This window comes from Strix uralensis, chromosome 2 (assembly GCF_047716275.1).
Source record: "Strix uralensis isolate ZFMK-TIS-50842 chromosome 2, bStrUra1, whole genome shotgun sequence".
Classification (NCBI taxonomy): domain Eukaryota; kingdom Metazoa; phylum Chordata; class Aves; order Strigiformes; family Strigidae; genus Strix; species Strix uralensis.
In genome coordinates, this window is record NC_133973.1 from 120,747,449 (window position 1) to 120,768,624 (window position 21,176).

Consider the following 21,176-nt stretch of genomic DNA (forward strand, 5'->3'; position numbering starts at 1 on the left):
GGATATGTTAAATGCATTGTGACAGCCAGCATTTAAATTAAATGACTTATTTTATATATGGAACATGTTGTAACAGCCTCCTCCTCCAGCTAACAAATCTATTAAACTCCTCAGTGTATAGTCAATTGGATCACTTCCTTACTGAGACATTCATATGTCTAATAAAGAATGACTGGCCAATGTAATAGGATAGAAATGTAAAAATAATTTTTCTTTTTATACCATCAAATTAATTTATTAAAATTATTTTACAGACATGCAATTTCTTAAAGCATTATTTAACTTTAAAAGCTTCAAGCATGCCTATAATTAAGTGATGAAAAGTTCTTTTTACAGCAGCAAACAAAAGGACCCCTCAGCTACATCTGTAATGCAGCTGCTGTAATGAAAACAGGAAACAATGAGTGAAGTACTGGAGACACAGGCTGAAAGCCACAACCAGTAAGAAATAAAAAGAAAAAAAAAGATACTTTGAAACCATTAGAACCAAGACAAAAAATAGTGTAGGAGTGAGAAGGAAAGTGGTTGAGAAGGACAGTGGGAACAGCACAGACAGGGAGCCCACAAGTTTACTTTCGTGTTTTACATAAAGTAAAGCTGGTAATTTGGAACTGCATGATGACAGAACTTTTGCTTTAAGTAATCATCGTATGTCCTGAGGAGAACCACAGGCTCAAAGGTCTGTGTTTATCTTTCCGTATATAATGTCTACCTTACCACAATACCTCATGTATTGTCATTGCTTTATGAGACCTTGTGTGTAAATGACAATTAAGATAAACAGATAAGGGATAATTATAAACAGATGTGTGTCACATGGAGGTTTGCACCCACAGTGGTTTTCACAGGTCTAAATAAATTGTTTTAAAACTGGTTTTAATTACACCTGTAGGACTGCTGTGTGCTGATAGGGCATCAGTTAGGCCTCAGTTTCTGTGTTTTGACATAGCCAAGGGCCTTTTAGTGTGTACGATCTACTCATGTATTATGCAATGTATAGGTGTGTTAACATACATTACTGACTGAGTAAGGTAGTGAGGCAAGTCAAAAAAAGAAAACAAAATCATACAAAGAGCCAGATTCTCTTCTCATTTACACTTACATAAGTGCAGTTGATGTAATTTAGGATTTACACTGCTGTCAAAAAAAATTGGCCAACAAACTAATTTTATGAGAAATATTATTTTTTAACAGCACAATATTAAGTAGAAATTATTAAGTAAAAAACCAGAACATTGATATCAGATTATGTCTCATAATTACAGAAACTAGCTTGTTAATTGTGCAGTCTTAGGGAAAGTTAATTCTCTTGTATCTCCATTTCTGTAACACAAATAGAACTGTCTCTAGCTTTGATTTTTTTTTTTAGTATTTTTTTTAGTTTTAAGTTAGTGTTATAAGGATTTGTAGCAGGTATAGGTAAAGATAGAGTAATTTTAAAGGTCTAAATTATATCTTTACTTGCATATCCACTCTTTTGTTTACACTTCCAGTTTCTTAAGTCACAGTATGATCCATATTAATTGTCTCAGATTCCACACCATAACTTAGAAAGAACAGAAACTTTTACTGAGCAGACTTCATATCAGGACCAGATGTAACACCAGTGAGTTCACCTTTTCTCTGAGGAAGACATTTTTCAAATGTATACAAATCCTAAATGGTAATTTTGCTAATATTTGTTTATATTTTGTTCTACTCCATTGTGATGTGAAGTAGAGTTGTAATTTCAGCAACAGAAGCTGACTAACAAGCACTGCCTGACTGAAAAAGCAAATGTCAGCTGCTTTATAGTGGACCCTGCTGTTTATAAACACAAATGTCAATGTAATCCAGTTCTGCTCTAAATCTCATTTGCAATAATTTCCCTGTTCAGAACGCATTTCTTCAGAGCACAGCATAAGGATTCTGCACAGTCGATTGTTGACTTAATGCACAAATTTTATACTGAAAGCTGAAAAAGTTATTACAAAGTGATACTTATTTTTAGCATTTATCACCTGGAATTTTAATTTTTAACTTGTTTTGAAAACATTTACTTAAATACCTTTTGCAGTCCACCTGTAAATTGTGCTTATTCTAGCTCTTGGTCCAAGGCCATTTGCTTTACTTCTGGCAGCTGACCAACCCAGGAGCCCTGCACAGGAAAGGATGTTACAAGGGGATATTTTGTTGCAGTCAGTGTCGCTTTGAGGGAAGATGGAGCCTAACCACAGGGCCTGTCTGAAGCATTGACTCTAAGCCCTGAGGAACTGTGTAATTCACCTTGGATTTGGCTTAAATAAAGTCTTTGTCTATACTGCTAAATAAGAAAGGGACTAGGAAGCATACTCAAGGGCCAAGGGTCCAGCAAGCTGGATCCCTGATTCTCCATGCTGCTTAATAATCATCTCATTTCTGGGCTCTGCTTTGGACAGCACCAGTTGGCTCTTTCTGAGGAATACTCGGCTTTAGATTGGCAGACAGTTCATTCCAGGAACAGGGGCCAAAAGGGACAGTGGGTAGCACTGCATGAGGTTTGGCTCCTCCCAACTGCACACTGGCCCAACAGGCTTTATGTCCTCAAACGCTCCCAGATACACTCACGTTATACCCCATTCATGCAACACAGGATTCAGCATCATCCTAAAACAACTGCAGATTGGTCTGCAACAGAGCGGTATTTCAGGAACTGACCAAAAATCTCCTCCTAAGGCAATCAATGTACATGGTACCCAAAAGAGCCCCAGACAGGGATCCGTCCTTGGACTTGGTCTGTGGGCGCAGTCAGAGAGTCTGCTGGAAAAAGAAAACACAAACCAATGTGAAGACAAGCAGAGTGAGAGATATGGACAAGGTTGGTTATTGCTTCATTTTTTTAGTCTGATTACTTGTCTTAATTTAAAAATTTTAATTGAATAAGCTGATGTTACTTTCAAATTAAAGATCTGCATAATGTAAGAGTTATTTCAGACACCTTGGCAAACTTCACAGAATGAAAATCTTAAAAGACCAGTACTGGTCTAGCCCTGAAGTGCCAACCACTTGAACATGGGTCAGGAGCACTCCAAGAACCTCTCCTCCAGGAAAGCATTTGGTTTGGAAACTGACCATGGGAAGTACTCATTTGAGCAAAGACTCTCCTGTTGACAAGGGTTATCTACAACTTCCATGGCGTGTTAGGGGGCTGGAAGCAGGGCTGGAGACTTGAGGACTGAAACTGTAACTCTCTATTGAACAATGACTGTGTTGATAAAATTTATAGTGTACGACCTTGCTGGTAAGAAGTCAAATTCCCTTAAAGAACAGGACAGTAGGGGTGGAGGATATGCTGTGGAACATGCATACCGCAAGCTTCAGCTGTTGTACAACTATGTAATTTCAGATTGTCTTCGGCTGATGACTGTATGCACATTTAATTGTTGATGGGCCAAAATCCAACAGTAGTGTTCAGTCAAAGGTAAGCTCAGGGGCACAATGACTGGAAGGTTTCTGGAAATTCCAGGTAAGTCATGAGAGATGAAGTACAACTACCTTATCAATTTTTTTTACTGTAGTCTGAACTCTGTATGCAGCACTTCTGGATAGTTTCCAAAGCCATCATTCTCTCTTCATTGGCCATAGAGACCTGAGAAACATGTACAACTAAATGTGTTGTCTTCTAGAAATAAAAATCTCTCCCTATGGGAAATCTGAAGAAATCTCTACCACAGATGCAGGTAGTTTGGGGAAAGTATATGTGGAGGCAAAGCAGTTTTTCACATGGAAGTCTTAACACCTTTGGTGAGAATCTAACAGATCCTTCTCTAGATGGAAAAAAATCACATAAATGCAGGAATCTATTCTTCCTTTATTGAGGTTATATACTGTACAAAAATACTATAATCATTAATAAAAAGCGGGAAGCATAATGCTGTGTGTTCCTGTGAGGGACTGGTGAGAACTGTAAGGATTAAAATTTCTTGGTGGAATTATTTTTTTTTTTTCAGATGGAAATATTTTAAGTAGGTACTTCAATAATATATATATGCATATATAATGGATGTGGAAAAACTACTTAACCATCCCTCATTAAATGAAGGACACCAAAATCACAACTGTATGGACTTCACTCAGTATAAGGAAATGCCATTTTTGGCACTTTAGATGCTGACATCTCACACAGCGTAAAGGAATTTTTCCAAATACTAAGAAATTAATCCTGCGCACCAGAAATATCTACTTCTTAATGTTGATCAAGGCATCACAGGCTGAAGAACTTTGTGTGATAGCTGTCCTACTTACTATAAAACAAGTTCTAGATGTGATGCAGAAGCAAAACTACATTTTAGGAAATGGCTTCATTCCTGCTATGCCACTTGTTTAATTTCCAGAACACAAAATTGCCAATCCATACACTCAATTTCCTCTGCTTTTGTTAAAGCAGACGTGGTGTGTGGGGGGGTGCAAAACAGGGGCTTTGGGTGACCAGATGAAGATATGAAAAAATTCCTGCAGGACAAATACATGCTCCCTATGTCAAGATTTTCCTGCACTTGTGGAATGGTACTCTGGGAACAGTGAAGTGGCTTATCAGTAACTAGCATTGAGGATTATATTAAAGAAAATATTAAGGATGCTGGTTATAAGCCAGAGGCACAGTCAAGCAGCACATGCCCTGTGAGTGGAGACTTGAAAACTATTTTGCAGTAGTTAGAAAAGCATGCAGAGTCTCTCTCCTTCTCTCCCTCCACCCCTTCCTTCTCACATTCTTGCATTCTTGAAGCGTGAGCATATTGAAGAGTATGCCCAGCACCATTTAAGTTCCTTTTTAACTACAGAAAAAAAACCACTTCTCTGAAGAAAAGTAGTACTTGGTCAAATTCTGCTAGTTAAAAGACAGCCTTCGAGAACCAATCACTGAGCACCTGCATTGTATCAATGCTTCATCCTAGAAGCTGTAGGGAAGATTTGGTGCAACATGGCCGAGGAATTTTTAAGAGTGGAGGACTTATTCACAACTCAGTCCAAGAAGAGAAGTCCCTTCAAAAGGGGGTTCTTCTACAGGTAGTTGCATTTTCTTATAATCCTTTCTGCTTTGCATCCACAATAGGTGGTATACAGCAACTGAAGCGACCAACTCAGCTCAAGTCTGTTGCGTTGTGTGTTGTTTGGCAAAAGGGGGGTGGGGAGAGGAAGAAACAGCTACGGATGCTGCAGCAGGAACTCTCCAGGGCAGGCAAGGGTGTAGTCACTTTGCACCACACTTTTTGTGGACACAGGTAGTGAGGAAAAGAATGAGTGGGGAGAGCAGAAGCTGTGTGTGCCCTTAAAGATATTGCTGACGTTATTCACTACGCAGCTCTGAAAGCTGAAGTACAGATGTGCTTACAGGGTTAATGCGCAGGATAGATGATGAGAGCAGGCGTTATCTGACCAACACCTTAGTCTTCTCACACAGTCAGGATACAGGTAGGACTTTGAAATGTGGTGGGAAGAGAACACAAACCCTTTCTTGCACACTTCCCAGCTTTCTTGTTGTGCTTTCACTCTTCAACGTACCTGCTGAAATGAACGATTTTATTTAATGCTAATATTTAAGTGTCATCATTAAGTGCTAGGATGAGGTAATCTCTCCCTGAGAGCTGTTTCAGGCTATCTACAGGTTCCCCAAGACAACACAACTGCCTTACTTTAGATTTAAATTCACAGGGATGAAAGTAGCAGTAAAAACATATAGTGCCATCACTTACCAATCACACAACCAATTTCCCCAGGCAGATTTTGGAATCTCCCGTTTACAAAGTTATCTTTATTGACCCTTTGTCATTGAAGCATTACCGCTTGTGCAGGTATGGAATAACAATATTCATGAAGAGTACAGTTGCAACAATGTATAGTAGAGTGCATTATCCCCTGAAGATATGAAGCCTAACATTTCAGTGCATTCAAAAACATTTAGTAGTAGTGAATACTTTTTATAAACTCAAGAATTTCATAGTAACACAGAATAGTGACCCAAATAATTCATAGTTACTGAGAAAATTATTTTCAGGTGGTTTTATCTCTAAAAACAACAGAAGTTTTCAGATCAGCACTCATGAAGACTGACATCCTTGTTTTATTCAAATTGGATGTACCTCACCAGGTGGCCTGTTTAATCTGATGCCTATTCAAGGAACAGAGTTCCTTGCTGATGGAAAAAGTTCAGTCAAGGTATACAATTCAAACTAGTTTACCTGCTAACACTTACCTTTTTTACAGTTTATAATCCTGATGCCATTTGTCAACAGACATTTCACCAGAAAACCCTAATTTCAAATAAATATGTTGCTGTTTAAAAACTCTTCCCCATCATACTAGATCACAGGCTCATTTTTCTTAGAAATTCTTTTCTAAATGTAAATGTTCAAAGTTACTAAGATGCATTCCAAGAAAAAAATTAATGCTAAAGAGGCACTTTGACTGGCCTCACATATTTCTAGCTTACTAATATAGTAAATATATTTGAGGCTCTCAAATACTACTCCACCTTACCATCTACGGCAGCATTTGTGACAAAACCATTGTTCAGAATTAAACAGCATTTCCATCCCGGTTTTATGTTTCTATTCTTACACAAGGAAAATGTGTATCCATAGATGACACATTTTTGCAAACTTTCTAATTTTGACTTTTAAAATTTAAGGCATTACTGGAACAAAAAGAAAGCACAGTCTGGTGGTTACTATTTGGCTGCATGAGGCTTTTTATGGATGACAATTATCTCAGGAACGTTAGATCAGTTGAACTGAGATCTCATAGTAACAGGATTGTGTCACATTGATTTTGACAGTGTTTTGGAGACTAAGGTTTGTTAATAATTCAAACTGGTTTCATATGTTTGACAGGTAACGGGTGTTTCTGTGTTACAGAAACTTACAAATAATGTAAGCAGGTCTCAATTATATTTACAATATTTACATGCATTTTTATTTGCGTTTCATTCAGCTTGAACAATGAAAATGTGTGGACATTCAAAATCTAGGCACTAAACACCAAGTTAACAGCACTGCAGAGGAATAATTAAATTATTTCCTCGGAAGTTAGACTTTCCTGATACAATTGTATTAATATTAATGTTTCACTGTTTGCTGTAAGTAAAAACCCTAAATTGCAGCCCAGCATGATGACAATATTCTTTTTCAAGTGGTGCATCAGTAAGTCACAAAGAAAGGACAGGATCTGCCACGTGCTTTTATGCAACATTCATGTATATGATAGCTAGAGTTTTAGTATTAAATAACCCCCAAAATGCCAAAGGAACTTCCTCTATAAGAAGTATGAGAAAAATTTCCAGAAATACTACCAGATATTTAAAAGTCTGTGCTTAAAAATAGAAATTCTTGAAGTGCTTTTTGTTTAGTCCTTTCCTACCTGCCATTCTGTAATTGCTTGGTAGGACTTCTCTCCCTTTCCTAAGTGTCATTTAAAATTCACATACAGAGTGTGTGCTCTGTCAGTTAAGTTTCATTTTCAGAGAACAAATCACAGTATACCTGGATGAGAGTTCTTCCCCACAGAAAAGCCAGGATGTACTTTTGGTTGCAAGGATCAACACAAATTTATGTCAGCTTCATGACAAAATAATACAAAAGGCTCATCTTGCCATGTTGACATTAACTTATAAAACAAAGCTAAAGTATAAAAATTGAGGGAAAACTGTACAAATAAAAATCAGTGAAATGCTAATTAGAACAGAAATTCTTCATTTATACTGCTGTAAAAATGCCTAAAGTGTAAACTAAAATAATGTGAGAATATGCCAAATTTTATGTATATTTTTAAATATGAAGATGATTTGGGAAGATTTATTGAATATACCAGTGAGACTGTTATTTGAGTGAATTCTTCTATTATCCATATTCATTAACTATCCAATTACAGTAGGTCTTTTTACTTAAGAAGGAGCAATGTCTTCTGTAAAACTGCGCACAACCAGAATGAGATTTTTGTGCTCAAAATAGAACTTCAATGTTTCCGACAGGTGTTTATTCCAGATACAGAATGACTCTGCTTTAGAGGCGTATCTGGTATGCTAAGCTTCACTGTATAGTCAAGTCTATTTTATCAAGGAAGTCTGAGCTACAAAAGCTAAATGATTTTTATTGTTTTATACTATCAAAATAATGTTATAAAAATAAAATACCAACATAATTTCATTTACAACAGGAAAAAAAGCAGCCATATTATACTTGGCTCAAAATTCATGTCTGTATAAAGAAGCGTCCATTTAACTAAACTAAAAAAAACCAACTGCAAGAACCCTCAGTTCATTAAACATAAGGTTCTTTGTTTTCTTTTATATTCACTGTAGCATTAAAGTATAACCCCCCTTTTGAAATGCACTTCAGCTAGTTATTTCATGACTTCTGGTTTTTAGATCATCCATTCTGCATGGTCTTGTTACCATATGGAATTATTTTATGCAAGACTCCAGCTATTTAACATATACACAAAAGTGATGAATCTCAGGCTTTAAGAATACAACATATCCAGTATGCCCAAGCAAAGTCCCTGCAGGTCACAAGGAACATCAAAGCACTGGCTACTGTTTTATACTGTATGGTGAACATAAGTGGACAAAAAATGTTTTCTCGGTAACAGGTTATTGAAAAAAAAAACCCAAAAAAACATCCACCAAATACTAATATGTATAAGCCTTCATGGTTGCTCCTAATATAGGTTTTAATTGTGAAATACCAATGTGAAATGTTAAGACACTTGCTGCACAAAAATAGGTTTCTTCTAAAAACGTGCTGGATCCTTCCAAGTCACACCCAGGGTTTCCATCCAGGAAAGAGCCGGCTCAGATTTTTAGGGTCCATGGCCTGCTGTATGAGCAGGTTCACCTGCCCTCCCACACTGAGCACTGTTCCCTCCTCAACGCCTTTCAGCTTCTCCTGAAGTCTCATCAGAACACGCTCAGCTACTTTGTTAAAACTCTGGTCATCGCTGCTGGCAGAATAAAAACAAAGAAAAACGGGTGCATTAGATATGGATTCTGAACAACATGAGCAACGTTCAGTAAGAAAACCATAAAGCAGTGCAGTAGGCAGACAGTAAGAAAAAAATCTTGCACCTGGCTTTTCTTTTACATTCTTGTGGATCAGAATTGAGCGTAGAGCTCATGTCAGCCTCATCCTCTGGTCTCTGCTGCAAATACAAAGCTTTCAAGGGGTTCATGGTCCAGTCGAAAAGAGGATCGTAGAGCAGCACCTACACAGTAAATAAACCTCTGTTTAATTTAAACCATCAATTACAGCTAGTTCAGTGCCTTAACAGGAAGAGAAACACTCAGTTGGTAATGCTCACACTAATCACAGTATCTGGAGGGTTTTTGTTGGTTTTAAATCCAATAGAATTGGGCTAAATTGCTTAATAGACAATCCAACAATAAAACTGCATCTGATCATTTGCAGATATTTGTGTTGCTCATACCTGACTGTTCTGTTACTCAGTCCCATCTCAGCAATGAAGAGGTCATTTTTTTAATAAACTTCTAGGCACTAAATATCATCATTAGTTTTTAATACACAGTATAAGCTGCTCTTAAAAGTCAGTTTCATTCTCATCTTTGTGACTTATGCAAAAAGGATTTCATTCGATCGGCACTACTCACGCTAGGAACGCTACACTATGGCTAAAAGAGTTTAGATACTGAAGAGGGAAAACTGCACCTGTCTGAAATGAATAGTTCCCATACAAAATGCAAAGTGGTCTTGATTTTATTGAAGATTACATGAATTAACAAATCTGACCAACAGTATGAATTAAAATTGAACAAAAAAACTCTGCATGAATATTTGGTACAGTAATGCATACGAAGACAAAGATAAGAAACTGAAGATATTCTGGCAGGTTACTATCAAAAAGAATGAAAAAACGCTTACCTCTACAATAGTCAGCAAAGCTTCTTGAGAATTTCTCATAACAGCCATTGTTTTCTCACAGCATCTAGAAAATATTTTACTGTATTAGGTTCTTTTAGGTAAAATGGAATGGTATTTTCATCATTTAAATAATGGGTACTTGTACCCTTCTTAAAGGTTAATTTCTAGCATATGAGTAACCTCTTTGGTATTTTCATTTTGGAAAAAAGAAATTTAGAAATGTAAGACCAGAAGGAGACTGGGTAGTTCACTGATTATATTCCCTATGGGAAAGAGATTACCTGTTGCACCATCTGAAATGTTTCTGTATGCAGAATTAAGCACTGAGTTAACACTGATTGTTAAGGTGACACCATGATGGCAGAATTGCTTGGCTGGATGAAAAAGCATGCACCAGAGGAGCTCGGCAACACGTCGGAGACTCTTAGTAGGGTTCCTTTATGTGAAATGAGCAGATCCAGTAGCCAGACGTGGAGCTATTTGTGAAATCTCTCCAATGAGTTTAGACACAGAAGTGGTTACCTACATTCACTGCCAAGCAAACTAAGCTTGTGGAAGGAATACAAAACTTTCCTTATGGGACAGTGAAAAAGGGATCAGGCCTCCTGTCTACTTCAGGATGAGAACACAGACAACAACGTTAACTGACGATGTTCACACCCAGTTTTAAGATGACTTGTTTATGCACTTACACCTATACCGTTAATTACAAGTCAGTCTGGCTGAGGCAGAAACAGTATCTGCACTGGTGCCTTTTATACTGTATTTCCTTTAGCTGAAGCCAAACAGTTCATGTTCTTCTGTATCATGGGAAAAAAGTTTCAGAAGTAACATGAAACTGTGAATTTGACAGCATCATGTTTAGAAGTGGCAGTGACAGTTCTTTCACAGGACATAGGAACTACCTATTAACGTTGATTGCTACCTTACAAAGACAACACCTACAACTATGTACTTTTTTTAAGACACAAAATCTGGGGTTTGCAAGCACTACATTCATGAACATCATGAAATTCTTGAATGAGAGAAATGTCCTGCTTTTTAGGGCTCTCTTGGGTCACTCACAGGAGATAGGATGGAGTATGACAGAAACTCGGCCTTTTTGGGGTTTTTCTGTTTTGCAGTTCAAATCTATTGTGGGATTTATATTTTGCACTTGCAAAGTGATATCAAATGTATGATCCAAAAGAGAGAAAAGACTGCAAATTACTTACACAAAACTGAACAGAAATAAGAGACAGAACAAAACAGTTTAAAAGAAACTTAATAGCTCCAAATATACAGTATAGATCTGAAAGAAATACATAGTTCTGAAGGAAAAAATATCTATCAGTCTAAATCAAGGGGTGAAATTTAGCTGTGGGTCCTTTGGAAGCACCAAGCCATCCTGGAATTCCACAGGAGGGTGACAATAATGCATTAGTTAATGAACTTGTAATCGGCTATATAAGTAAGAGTGTATGAGCTAGAGGACAGCATTTAGGTTTGGATATTATTAGCAGAAATCTGAGTCCCCTCTCAAGCATTAGAACTATTTAACATACAACAATCATAACGCCGCAAGTACTCTGGTGCCTCCTTACCCCTATGCAATATAGCAGCACTTACCTTCTGAAGACTCCTTCCACGCCACTAATACCCATTCCATCCACAATGTCCCTGGTTAATCTAAATGGAACAGTCTCTGGTGTGGGAAGGATTTTACCTTGCTCAAAAGCAACCCCTAAATGAAAGGATAATAAATGTTTTAAAAAATGTTAACGAAAAGAAAAATTAAAGTTCTCTTGCCTGTCCCACTTACCCAGATCTATATGCACTAGTTCTGCCGTTTGTTCATCTATCAAGATATTCTGAACGTGTCTGTCTCCAAGTCCAAGAATGTATCCAACTAAAACAAAAAGGTTAAGTGCTGAAACCATATTTACATCCCACAAAAACCAGGGAAAATTCAACAAATCAGAATCAGTGTAACACGTGCAAACAAATTAAAAGTGAGATTATTTCTTCCCCCATGTATACATATTACTCCAATAAAGAGCAAATGCCATTCCACAGATCCAAAAAGAAAAGGTTAACTGAATGCAAATGCAAAAAGGTTCTCATACAGATGTGTATTTTTTATCCACTCCACACACTTGCCATTTCTCTCTGTAGATAGGTTAAGCAAACAATTCCACAGCTTTAAAAAAAAAATAAAAAAGCAAATGCATAATAAAAGAAGGGTTTGTTCTTATTACTGTTTTTAAGAAAACCTTTTAACTCACAGTATCATGTAATCCAGAAAACAGAACTGGACGTAATTCAGTCCATAATTCAGTTGGGGCAGCTCAACTATACCTAAATAGTTCCTGAGTGATTCTTGTCTGAGTTCTAAAAACCTACAGTGATACAAATTATAAGACCTTTCACATAAGTCTATTTCAGGGCTTTACTATACTTAAATGTAGAAAACCTCCAAACTAGATCTCCCTTGCTACTGTGTTCGTATTAGCTGACGGACATGGATAGCAGTAGTATTTCCTACAAAAAAATCTTTCATCTGAATTCTGCTAAACTGTAGATTTACTTCATTTTCTTTTTCAGCAAAAAAGGGGGTGTATGAACAACATGCTAACATCTAAAACAGGATCTACTGCAATGTCTTCCAGAGACTCAATACCGAACTGAGTCATCCAAAGGAAATCCACAATCCAAGTACATACATTTCCTTATGAAGACAGAAAAATCAAAGGAAAAATGACAAAGCTTAAAAAACCATTTCAGCCATGGCTAATGATGTCAGTACAAAGAAAGTAAAAGATTAAGCTTTTCAACTCAGTCAAAACATTTCAGGCTACAGATGAAATGAATAAATGTTAAATTGAAACAACAGAATTAGTCAGGTAGAAACTTTAAAAATAAACTACCAGAACCTGACAATACAAACCACTATAGAAAACAAAGACAGACATTCTGTCTTTCTGCTGCAGAAAGGTGTGGGGGCAGGGGGAATGAACCAGAAATCTTAATTACAAAAATAATGCTGGTGTTCTTGCTGGAATTTTTTGTCCCCTACTTACCCTTTTCTGACATGTGACAAAAGCAGAATAGCCATTACCTCTGAAATGGTATAAACTCTTTGTTTACATAATCTAAGAAGTCAGTATTAATAATCCAATATAATACCTATAGAAGATGTAGCCACACTGCGAGTGTATGCCAATCGTTTTTCAAACCACACAGCTGGATCCAGGAATTTTTCCATGCAGAAGTAACGAAACACAGGCTGAAAGTTCTCGCAGACTTTCATGAAGGTGTTGTATTTCTCTTCAGAATGTTTCTTTTGTGCATCCTTTAAACAAGTAAGAAATGTTTTCCCCATGACTGACTACTTTCTAAGGAAATTACTTCTTCCTTTGAAAGAAATACATTCCTCCTTTCCACCCCTCTCCCCTCCATCAAATGCCATTCTCACTCCTTTCTCTCTGAGCTATTAATGTCTTTTTTACAGCAATCATTAATGCACCTATCTGTTTTACTAAACAATTGTTTTCATACACAACTCATGGGCTACATGTGAAAAACACACTCCCATTTCTTTGGCTCAGCAAGTGCATCTACTTTATATGCATGTACAGGTAAATGCATCTTGTTGGGAGATACTTCCCCCTGCACTCTGTTCTGGTACCTTTGCTTATCTGATGGCTCACGTCACTGTGAGAAAGTCATTCTCACTCATTCACATGCAAAAGCTGCACAAAGCCAAAATTAAATATACTTTTATTCTGTTAGTACTCTACAGATTTAAAAGGAAATAATTTATTGCAAAATCATGGTGATATAAAGTAAAATTTGCAATTTTCTAAACATATGGTGAGGTGGTTTGTGGAACTAAACTAAACCAGCTGAATCCATCTAGGAGCTACCTACTTAGAAGAAAGAACCTTTCCCTACTCATGTCTACAGAACCAGGTATTTTTCTGCCAGCTTACATAAGGGTAGTCTTCTTTTGGCTTAGCTCTCTGAACTGGCTCACTGTGGGGAGTAGAGGGTACATGGCTGTCATGGTAGAGGAGAAGCCAGACCCCTTCACACTGTCTAACAGCAATTAACACATTACTTTAATCTCAGCTGCGTCCTAAAACTATATTTTTATTTTCAGGGACTAGACTTAATTTTGGTTTATTCATTAAAATAAAATGATTTTTCAATGCAATGAGAAATGTGATCAATATCAATTAAATCTGTAAGATAACTTTATATTGACGCTGCTGGGTCTCTGTAATGATCATTTTGGAATTCTGGTAGATTTGTATTCTAGAAAAGAGTTCACAGGCTTCTTGGAGATTCAGCTGTTTTCAAATCTTTCCTGCAACAGTCATTCATTTAGCAATTTTTGATTTTGTAAAAACTCTTCCCAGGCTGCTTTCAGATTAGTCTGAAGAACAACTAATTCCATGCCACTGGTCATATTCATTATTATATACTAAAAGCATAGTATATAATTCTCCATAAACGCATAAAAAACCCCAACCCTCTGTGTAAAAGAATATAAGCCAGATATTTTTCTTTAATTATTTTGACTTACCATCATTATTTTCTGACACTGATTACTGGAGTAATCTTTTGGCCTGTATCTCTTGTGAGCTCCCTCTTCAACATTCACAAGAAACTCCCCAATAGGAGTTGTTCCTGAGCACCACTCAAGAACTCCGCTTCTCTGAGAAAGGGGAACCACCTGGAAAAACAAAGCCGCTGCTGCATGGGGGACGGTTATACACAACTATGAATATGCATGCTTATTTGTGTTTGTTTAAAAAGACAAAACAACAAACCATACAGTTGACCACAACATATGTTCTAAATACATGTGTATACATCTATAAAATACACTCAAGGTTTTTCTATCAAATACTTGCAGTTTTCTTGCTAGCCCAGAGAACCGTACACTAGGTACTTCAGTACAACTTAATTACTATACTCAATTTGCACATCCGCGTCAGTATCCTGGATGCCCCGTGACTGCCAACAGCTATGCTTGAATGGGATAATGGAACATTGTGTAAATCACACATAAAAAGTAAAAGCTGGAACAAACACATGGTAGCTGCATGAACATATTAGGCTCGTCTTAGTCTGCTCACCATCCTAGGGAACAGTTTCTCTCTTCGTAACTGATAGTACGTAATACTATATAGTTACCTCAATTGCTGTAGCAGACAGAGCTGGCCAGAATGAACAATCTCCTGTCCTCAGAGAAATAGCTGCTGCCTGTTTTGTTCAATTTTCTTTTCTTATGAAAGTCTCTCTATCTCATAATGCATTCCCCATTCTCTTTTTCCCTGCTCTCATTCATTTCTACACACATAAAAACCTGAGTCTTCACTGAAAATTATTCAAAAATTGGCTCTTAACTCCACCTGTGAATTCTTAAAACTATGCTACCAACTCAGATAAGCTCCTTTAGAGATTCTGGAGTGCACATTTCTCATTTGTCAAAGGCAAGAACTTTTACTTAGGGAGTACTTATTCAGAGGTCACCTTCACAGCTATTACTATAAACCCAAGCACATAAAAAGGCAGGAGGAAGGGAAAGTTCCTGTTCAAATACATTTTTTGCATTCACAATAAAAATTTATTCCTGTATTCCTAATTCCAACAAGAACAGTTCTGCAATACAAATTCTGCATGAACAGACCCTAGATGGTACTTCTGGATTCAGTTTTAAGGAATACTGCAAGACTAAAATTAATGAGAATTTATAAACAAACTTGTATGCTCAAGTTTAATGACTAGCAACTCACAATTCAAGGACAATGCACGACTTAATTTCTTTTCATTTATAAATTCATATAATGAAAGCTTTAAAGAGTATTTGAATATATATTGGGCATCAGAATATTTTTTTAAGGATTTGGAAAAAATTAAATTGTAATAGTTGTTGTAATTGTAATAATTAAATTGTATTAATTGTTTATTCCATACCTTACAGAGCAGTGACTATTTTAATAACACATAAATAAATACACTTTCACATTGTCTTTGGGTTAAAAAGAGGAGAATGGGGAAATATGCTTTATCAGTAGGATCTATTCCTCTGCTGCAGCAGCTGTTGAGGGTTACCTTGTATCTTCGGATAGTTAATTTTCTCTTTCGTGTTTCAGTGTTTTGTTGGAGCAATGTATTGCACATCTGGAAAACCTGTTGCATAACAGCATCTTGTCTCAGGTCATCACGCCCCTTCAGCATGAACAGAAAAGCAGTTAAAGAAGATTTTTCAGCATCCAACTTCTCATTCAGCAACTTAAAAAAAATATTTTAAAAAATTCCACAAAATGTTACTTTTCCACAATAATCACCTGTAATGAAATGTAATGAACAATTGTTTTTTCTATGTATTTGCTTTTCTAATAGTACTCAGCTGCTTAAGCAGAACCATCATTAACTTAAATCATCATCTTTTTCTTCTTTTTATTGACAAATGTTACTTGATTAAGGTTTCATTCAACCTACATGCCTTAGGGTACCCTTTTCATAAACAGATGTTTCATTCACCATATTTAGCAATCCAGGACACAGCTGAAGCAGCATCAGTTGGTACTGCAGTTCTGACTATTGGATGCAGATCTAGTGATTCACGCTTCTCTTTAAAACTTTCAGAACTAACCCATACTTAACAGCAAAACAGAATTCTCCCATCAGCTGCTGAATGTTTACATTCAAAGACAGACAGAATGAAATCAACTGAGTTTAAATACAAATACATTTTCTTTAGAGATTTGTGTTTCGATGTGCGTGTTTTTTGATTGTCTCTGAACTGTAATTATTTTTATATGGGGAAGAAAGAAAAAAAGGAGGTATTTAACACAAAATGCTGATGGCTTTTATTTGCTGTACACTCCAGGTCACTAGTTGAGACATGATCATGCAAGTTGCAGGTCTGGTAGTTGTCAGGTAAGCTATTATATGTTACATGCACTGTTGAAAAATGATTACAAAAATTATTACTTATTACATTATTAATTATATTAGTTATATTGTATTTTTGTTAATTACTTATTATTACTTTGTAATTTCCTTTATTAAATTTCCTGAACTGAGAAAACTGACACTGAACTGTGAAAAGTCTGCTCGTGGTACAGAAGTGATACATGAGACAACTGACAAGAGAATTCAAAAAAAATTCCCACATGTCAAGTCCCTGAGATCACATTACAAGTGGCAGAACCTACCTTAACCAGCTGCCTCCTTTCTTTACCATCTGATCCTACACAATCTATTATTTTAGGCAGATTCAGACCTCCTGCTAAGCGAAATTCTGGCTTAAAAGACATTATTGTCACCAAATTTTCATATCGTCCTGTGGGATCCACCTGAAATTATAAATTAGTTTAATATAAATATTACCTCCATTTCACTCAGACAAAGTGGTAGAGTTGTTTGCAAAGCATGTTAGCAGATTATATGCTAAATATTAATATAAGCAATCCATGATCTACAAGGATAATACCCACAAAGGCTACAAAAATATGCTAGGCAAAGGAGTGAGTTTGATTCCTCCTTTGTTGGTAGAGCGGATGTGGTGCTGCAGACTTCCACTAAACAAGCTCCGACACAATTTCAGCCTGTCCCAACTAGCATTCTCCAAAGAAAATGTTCATGTACAGCTGGGGGGCATTAGACTGCAAATGGACACAATTTACAATCCTAAAAGTGTTGCAATCTACAGGATCTGTATCTTCAGCTGTCCTCCATATCCTCATGCCACAAATACACTCTACCCAGTTAGCTGTAAGGAAATATCGCTCCTGTTCTTTACATCACAGACCTCCAGCTATTTCAGATAGTTTGTACTGGAGAAGAAGAAAGGCAAAGAAAAGGACAACTGAGTTGTACAAAGGAGCAACACCTGGGGCCAGCAGGAGACCTACAAACGAATGCTATTTAGCATGGGTTGCAATTTCTGGCCTCCGATGTCAAACAGCATAAAACAGTTCCTTTGCTTCTTTTATTTAGCTTCATAGACACAGCCTGAGGGATTTCAACACAGGGAAGTCTGGCTTCATAACATTTAAATTTTAGGTGGCTGGCCCAAAAAGCAACTACACTCCTGAAACTGGGAATTTTCCTAGGTAGAGCATCTGGCATTTAAGAATGAGTGCCTATGCACCCATCCAATCAACCACTTATGCTCATGGGAATAGATCGTTCCCCATTACTGAATGATAAAAAACATATAAGCTGCCCATTTAGGAAGAGCAGAAGAGGCGTATCTATTAATTCTCACACCTTTCTGGACAATAAGTACCTCCCTGAAACTCCGAGCTAGCACCTACAAAATAGGAGATTCAGATTCCCAAATCCTCTCCATTGTTTTGGTACCTCATCATCCCTTTTGATAATGAAAGATGAGTCAGTGCTAACAGTGGCAGTGGCAAAGCCATCTTCATACAATAAGCCACTATCCAGCAAATATAAGACTTGGGATCAAAGTCTTCTAAAGCCTAAGGAAACCATCTCACCCTGCATGTCCCATCTGACAGGAAAGTACCCCTAGTAGGCTGACCTGTAAAGAATATGGGCATTTGATGAAGAGATATATGCCAACTGCCATTATAAAAATTCAAAGTTGATTCTATGATTTGATATTACAGTGTGTATTTATTTCAACTTCAGTCACCTTAACTTCCATGGTAGGAACAACAACATCCTCCAAATTCTTCAGTTTAATAATTGGCTGGTCAGCTGGAATACTTATTCCTTCTGTAATTAAAAGGAATTAATATTTTTAAATTCAGAACTATGAACATACATCAAAGTTCACAAAAACCAGCTTACATTGCTTTTGGGATCCAAACCCTCGCTGCATACTTCTGTCGAGCTGATGAAGATCACCACGGGACAACTGGAGTTTTCTGGAGTTTCATACTCAGAAAGTCTGAACCTTACAGTGCAAGTAATTACTACAACTTTTAATCCAGACTAAGTTCTACATTTATCAAAAATAGGACACAGTGCTAGCACAGTATCTCCTTTAACTAAATATCAATATTTAGAAATATAATTTTTAATCCAAGAAAATAAACCTTCACTATTAAAAACAAATATAATTTTTCCAAGACTTACTTCTTTGAGATTTCCATGGAGTAGCATCTACATTTGCTAATATGATGTAAGCATCACAAAGTGCTTCAATGTCTCTAACCATACGAGCTCTCCTTTTCCTCACGATATTGATTATATTGCTAGCAGCCTCCATTCTGTCCTAAAAAACCCCAGTGGAATACAAATATCAGATCTTGCAAACTACACCTTGTAAGATTAAAGATGCATCATAACATGCAGTCAAATAAGTACAACTGAGATACATTCTATGAAAACTGAGAAAATTGCCATAATGAACAGCCCTTTGTGATATGAACAGAAATAATTTGAAGAAAAGTTCTGTGTTACCTAATCTGAGATAATGAGTAAAGTAAAATATTATTGGGGATGGAGAAGGAGCAAATCTTTACAGGCAAAGTGCAAAACACCTGCAAAAATTTTTCAAAAGAAGGGACAGGCAGTTTTGCATGTTCTTCCACCACCTTTTTGCTTCCATTATTCCCTCCCAACTGAAGAAAAAGCCTGTATGCAAAAGGCAAGAATCTGACCATTTGTCCCTTCTGTGCCTAACTCTGATAGACTTAGTTGTGTTTAGCATAATCCTACTCCTAAGGGTGGGGCCACAAAAGAACTACAAATCTGAGAGAAAGGCAGAAAAACACCACATAAAAATGTGGTAAAAAATTATATCAGTAGGGGGGGGAGAGGGTAATGACTAACAACCATGCCAGGCCTACAGTGATGGGGGAAAAAAGGGGCATTAATCTAGAAATGATTCCAAAGACAGGTTCCAATAAAAATTAAGCAATAATGACATTAACATGAAGCCACAGTTCGGTATTACCCACTATCATGGCTTTTAACATATAAAGATCATATAAAGGAACAAAAGATAGACTGCACAAAGATAAATACTTAGAACAGATGTTATCATTCCAAGCAGAAAAAATACTCAATTCAGTATGTACTTTTTACAATAAACCCACTCAAGTCTTTGTTGAATCTAAAATGACTTTTACAGAATCACACATCAAGGACATTTATCACAAAACACTTCACAATAATTGGGGCTATTTGTTGCAGGAAATGTTAACCGTGTTTTGTTCAACCCCGTAACTACTTCTTTCAATAATAATTACCAATGTATGCACAAAAGGAGGTTTTTTTAATTATTAAAAATACTTTCTTTCTCTTACTCTTTCTTAACAAAAGTCAGCTGATGAGTTCTACACTAAAATACCCCTTGACATATTTTTTTTTTTGTTTTTTAACAAAATGAAAGGACTGAATGTGATTAATAGAACAGAATTTTTTGTAGTCACCACATCAAGCTGAGAGATTTCTTTTGGTGCATTTTTAATTAACTTATTTCTTCTTATTGCATCTGGTTTTGTGAGGAGTTCATCCTTGTTAGCATTCACCAAAGCTAATATTATAAACAAAGTATGATGTGGATGATCCAGTGAAATTCTAGACATTAGCTGTGAAGAAAAACAAAAAGATCCCATCATTGAAAACTGTACAGAAGAAAAAAATTACTTAATTAACATCATTAACTCTTTTGAACTTCTAAGATTCCTAATAAGAAATAAAAAGTAATACTTAGATGGTATTTCCACAACTAAAATACATTCAAAGTATATTCCTATATCTGCATAAGACTATTCTTATACAACAAAAAAATCGATTAAGTAGCAAGGAAAAAAGTCCCCAGTCCTCTCCCCCTCTGCCCACACTGTACTGATTTTGCATCACACACGTAACTCATTTAGCTCTAACTGCACAAAGGAAGATACATATTGTTTAGAAGTATGCACTACTAAGCCAATCAAGATATCTTTAGATACGGAAAGCATAAATTACATTATTCAGAACTTCATGAAATCCTAAACCACCCATCATCTTGGTTCCCATCCGAGCAGCCAACTGGTACATCAGAGGCAAAAACTTGTATGAAGGAATCTTCTCTGCATTTTTCTGTAGTACAGAAAAATCAGTTAGAAAGCTGTACTAAACACCAAAAAAAAAAAAAAAAAAAATCATAAAATACCAGGTAAGGGCTAGCAATTTTGGTTTTGCATTTTTTTAAACTAAGAGTAATCATTGCTGTGTGATCAAATGCCAACCCAATGAGTATCACATCATCTTGGCCCATGTCTCCTAAATGCTACAAGTCCTTCACAAGAAAACTACTATTTACTA

General features: G+C 36.5%; 1 protein-coding gene across 5 annotated transcripts in view; it reads right to left on the bottom strand.

The window, feature by feature from the left end:
• Nucleotides 1–5,750: 5,750 nt before the first annotated feature.
• Nucleotides 5,751–21,176, bottom strand: part of ATM (ATM serine/threonine kinase) — an 82,319-nt gene continuing 66,893 nt past the window's right edge. For 4 of the 5 annotated variants that reach the window (XM_074860130.1, XM_074860129.1, XM_074860124.1 and 1 more), the window contains 13 exons: nt 20,838–20,951; nt 20,297–20,455; nt 18,996–19,134; nt 18,550–18,632; nt 17,102–17,242; nt 15,993–16,109; nt 14,458–14,607; nt 13,056–13,221; nt 11,692–11,778; nt 11,499–11,613; nt 9,891–9,954; nt 9,080–9,216; nt 5,751–8,955 (listed from right to left, as the gene is read on the bottom strand). In XM_074860130.1, coding sequence (XP_074716231.1) covers nt 8,772–8,955; nt 9,080–9,216; nt 9,891–9,954; nt 11,499–11,613; nt 11,692–11,778; nt 13,056–13,221; nt 14,458–14,607; nt 15,993–16,109; nt 17,102–17,242; nt 18,550–18,632; nt 18,996–19,134; nt 20,297–20,455; nt 20,838–20,951 — 1,656 coding nt within the window. In that variant the 3' untranslated portion in view covers nt 5,751–8,771. The remainder of the gene's footprint in view (nt 8,956–9,079; nt 9,217–9,890; nt 9,955–11,498; nt 11,614–11,691; nt 11,779–13,055; nt 13,222–14,457; nt 14,608–15,992; nt 16,110–17,101; nt 17,243–18,549; nt 18,633–18,995; nt 19,135–20,296; nt 20,456–20,837; nt 20,952–21,176) is intronic. The other variant, XM_074860128.1, reaches the window with a different exon arrangement.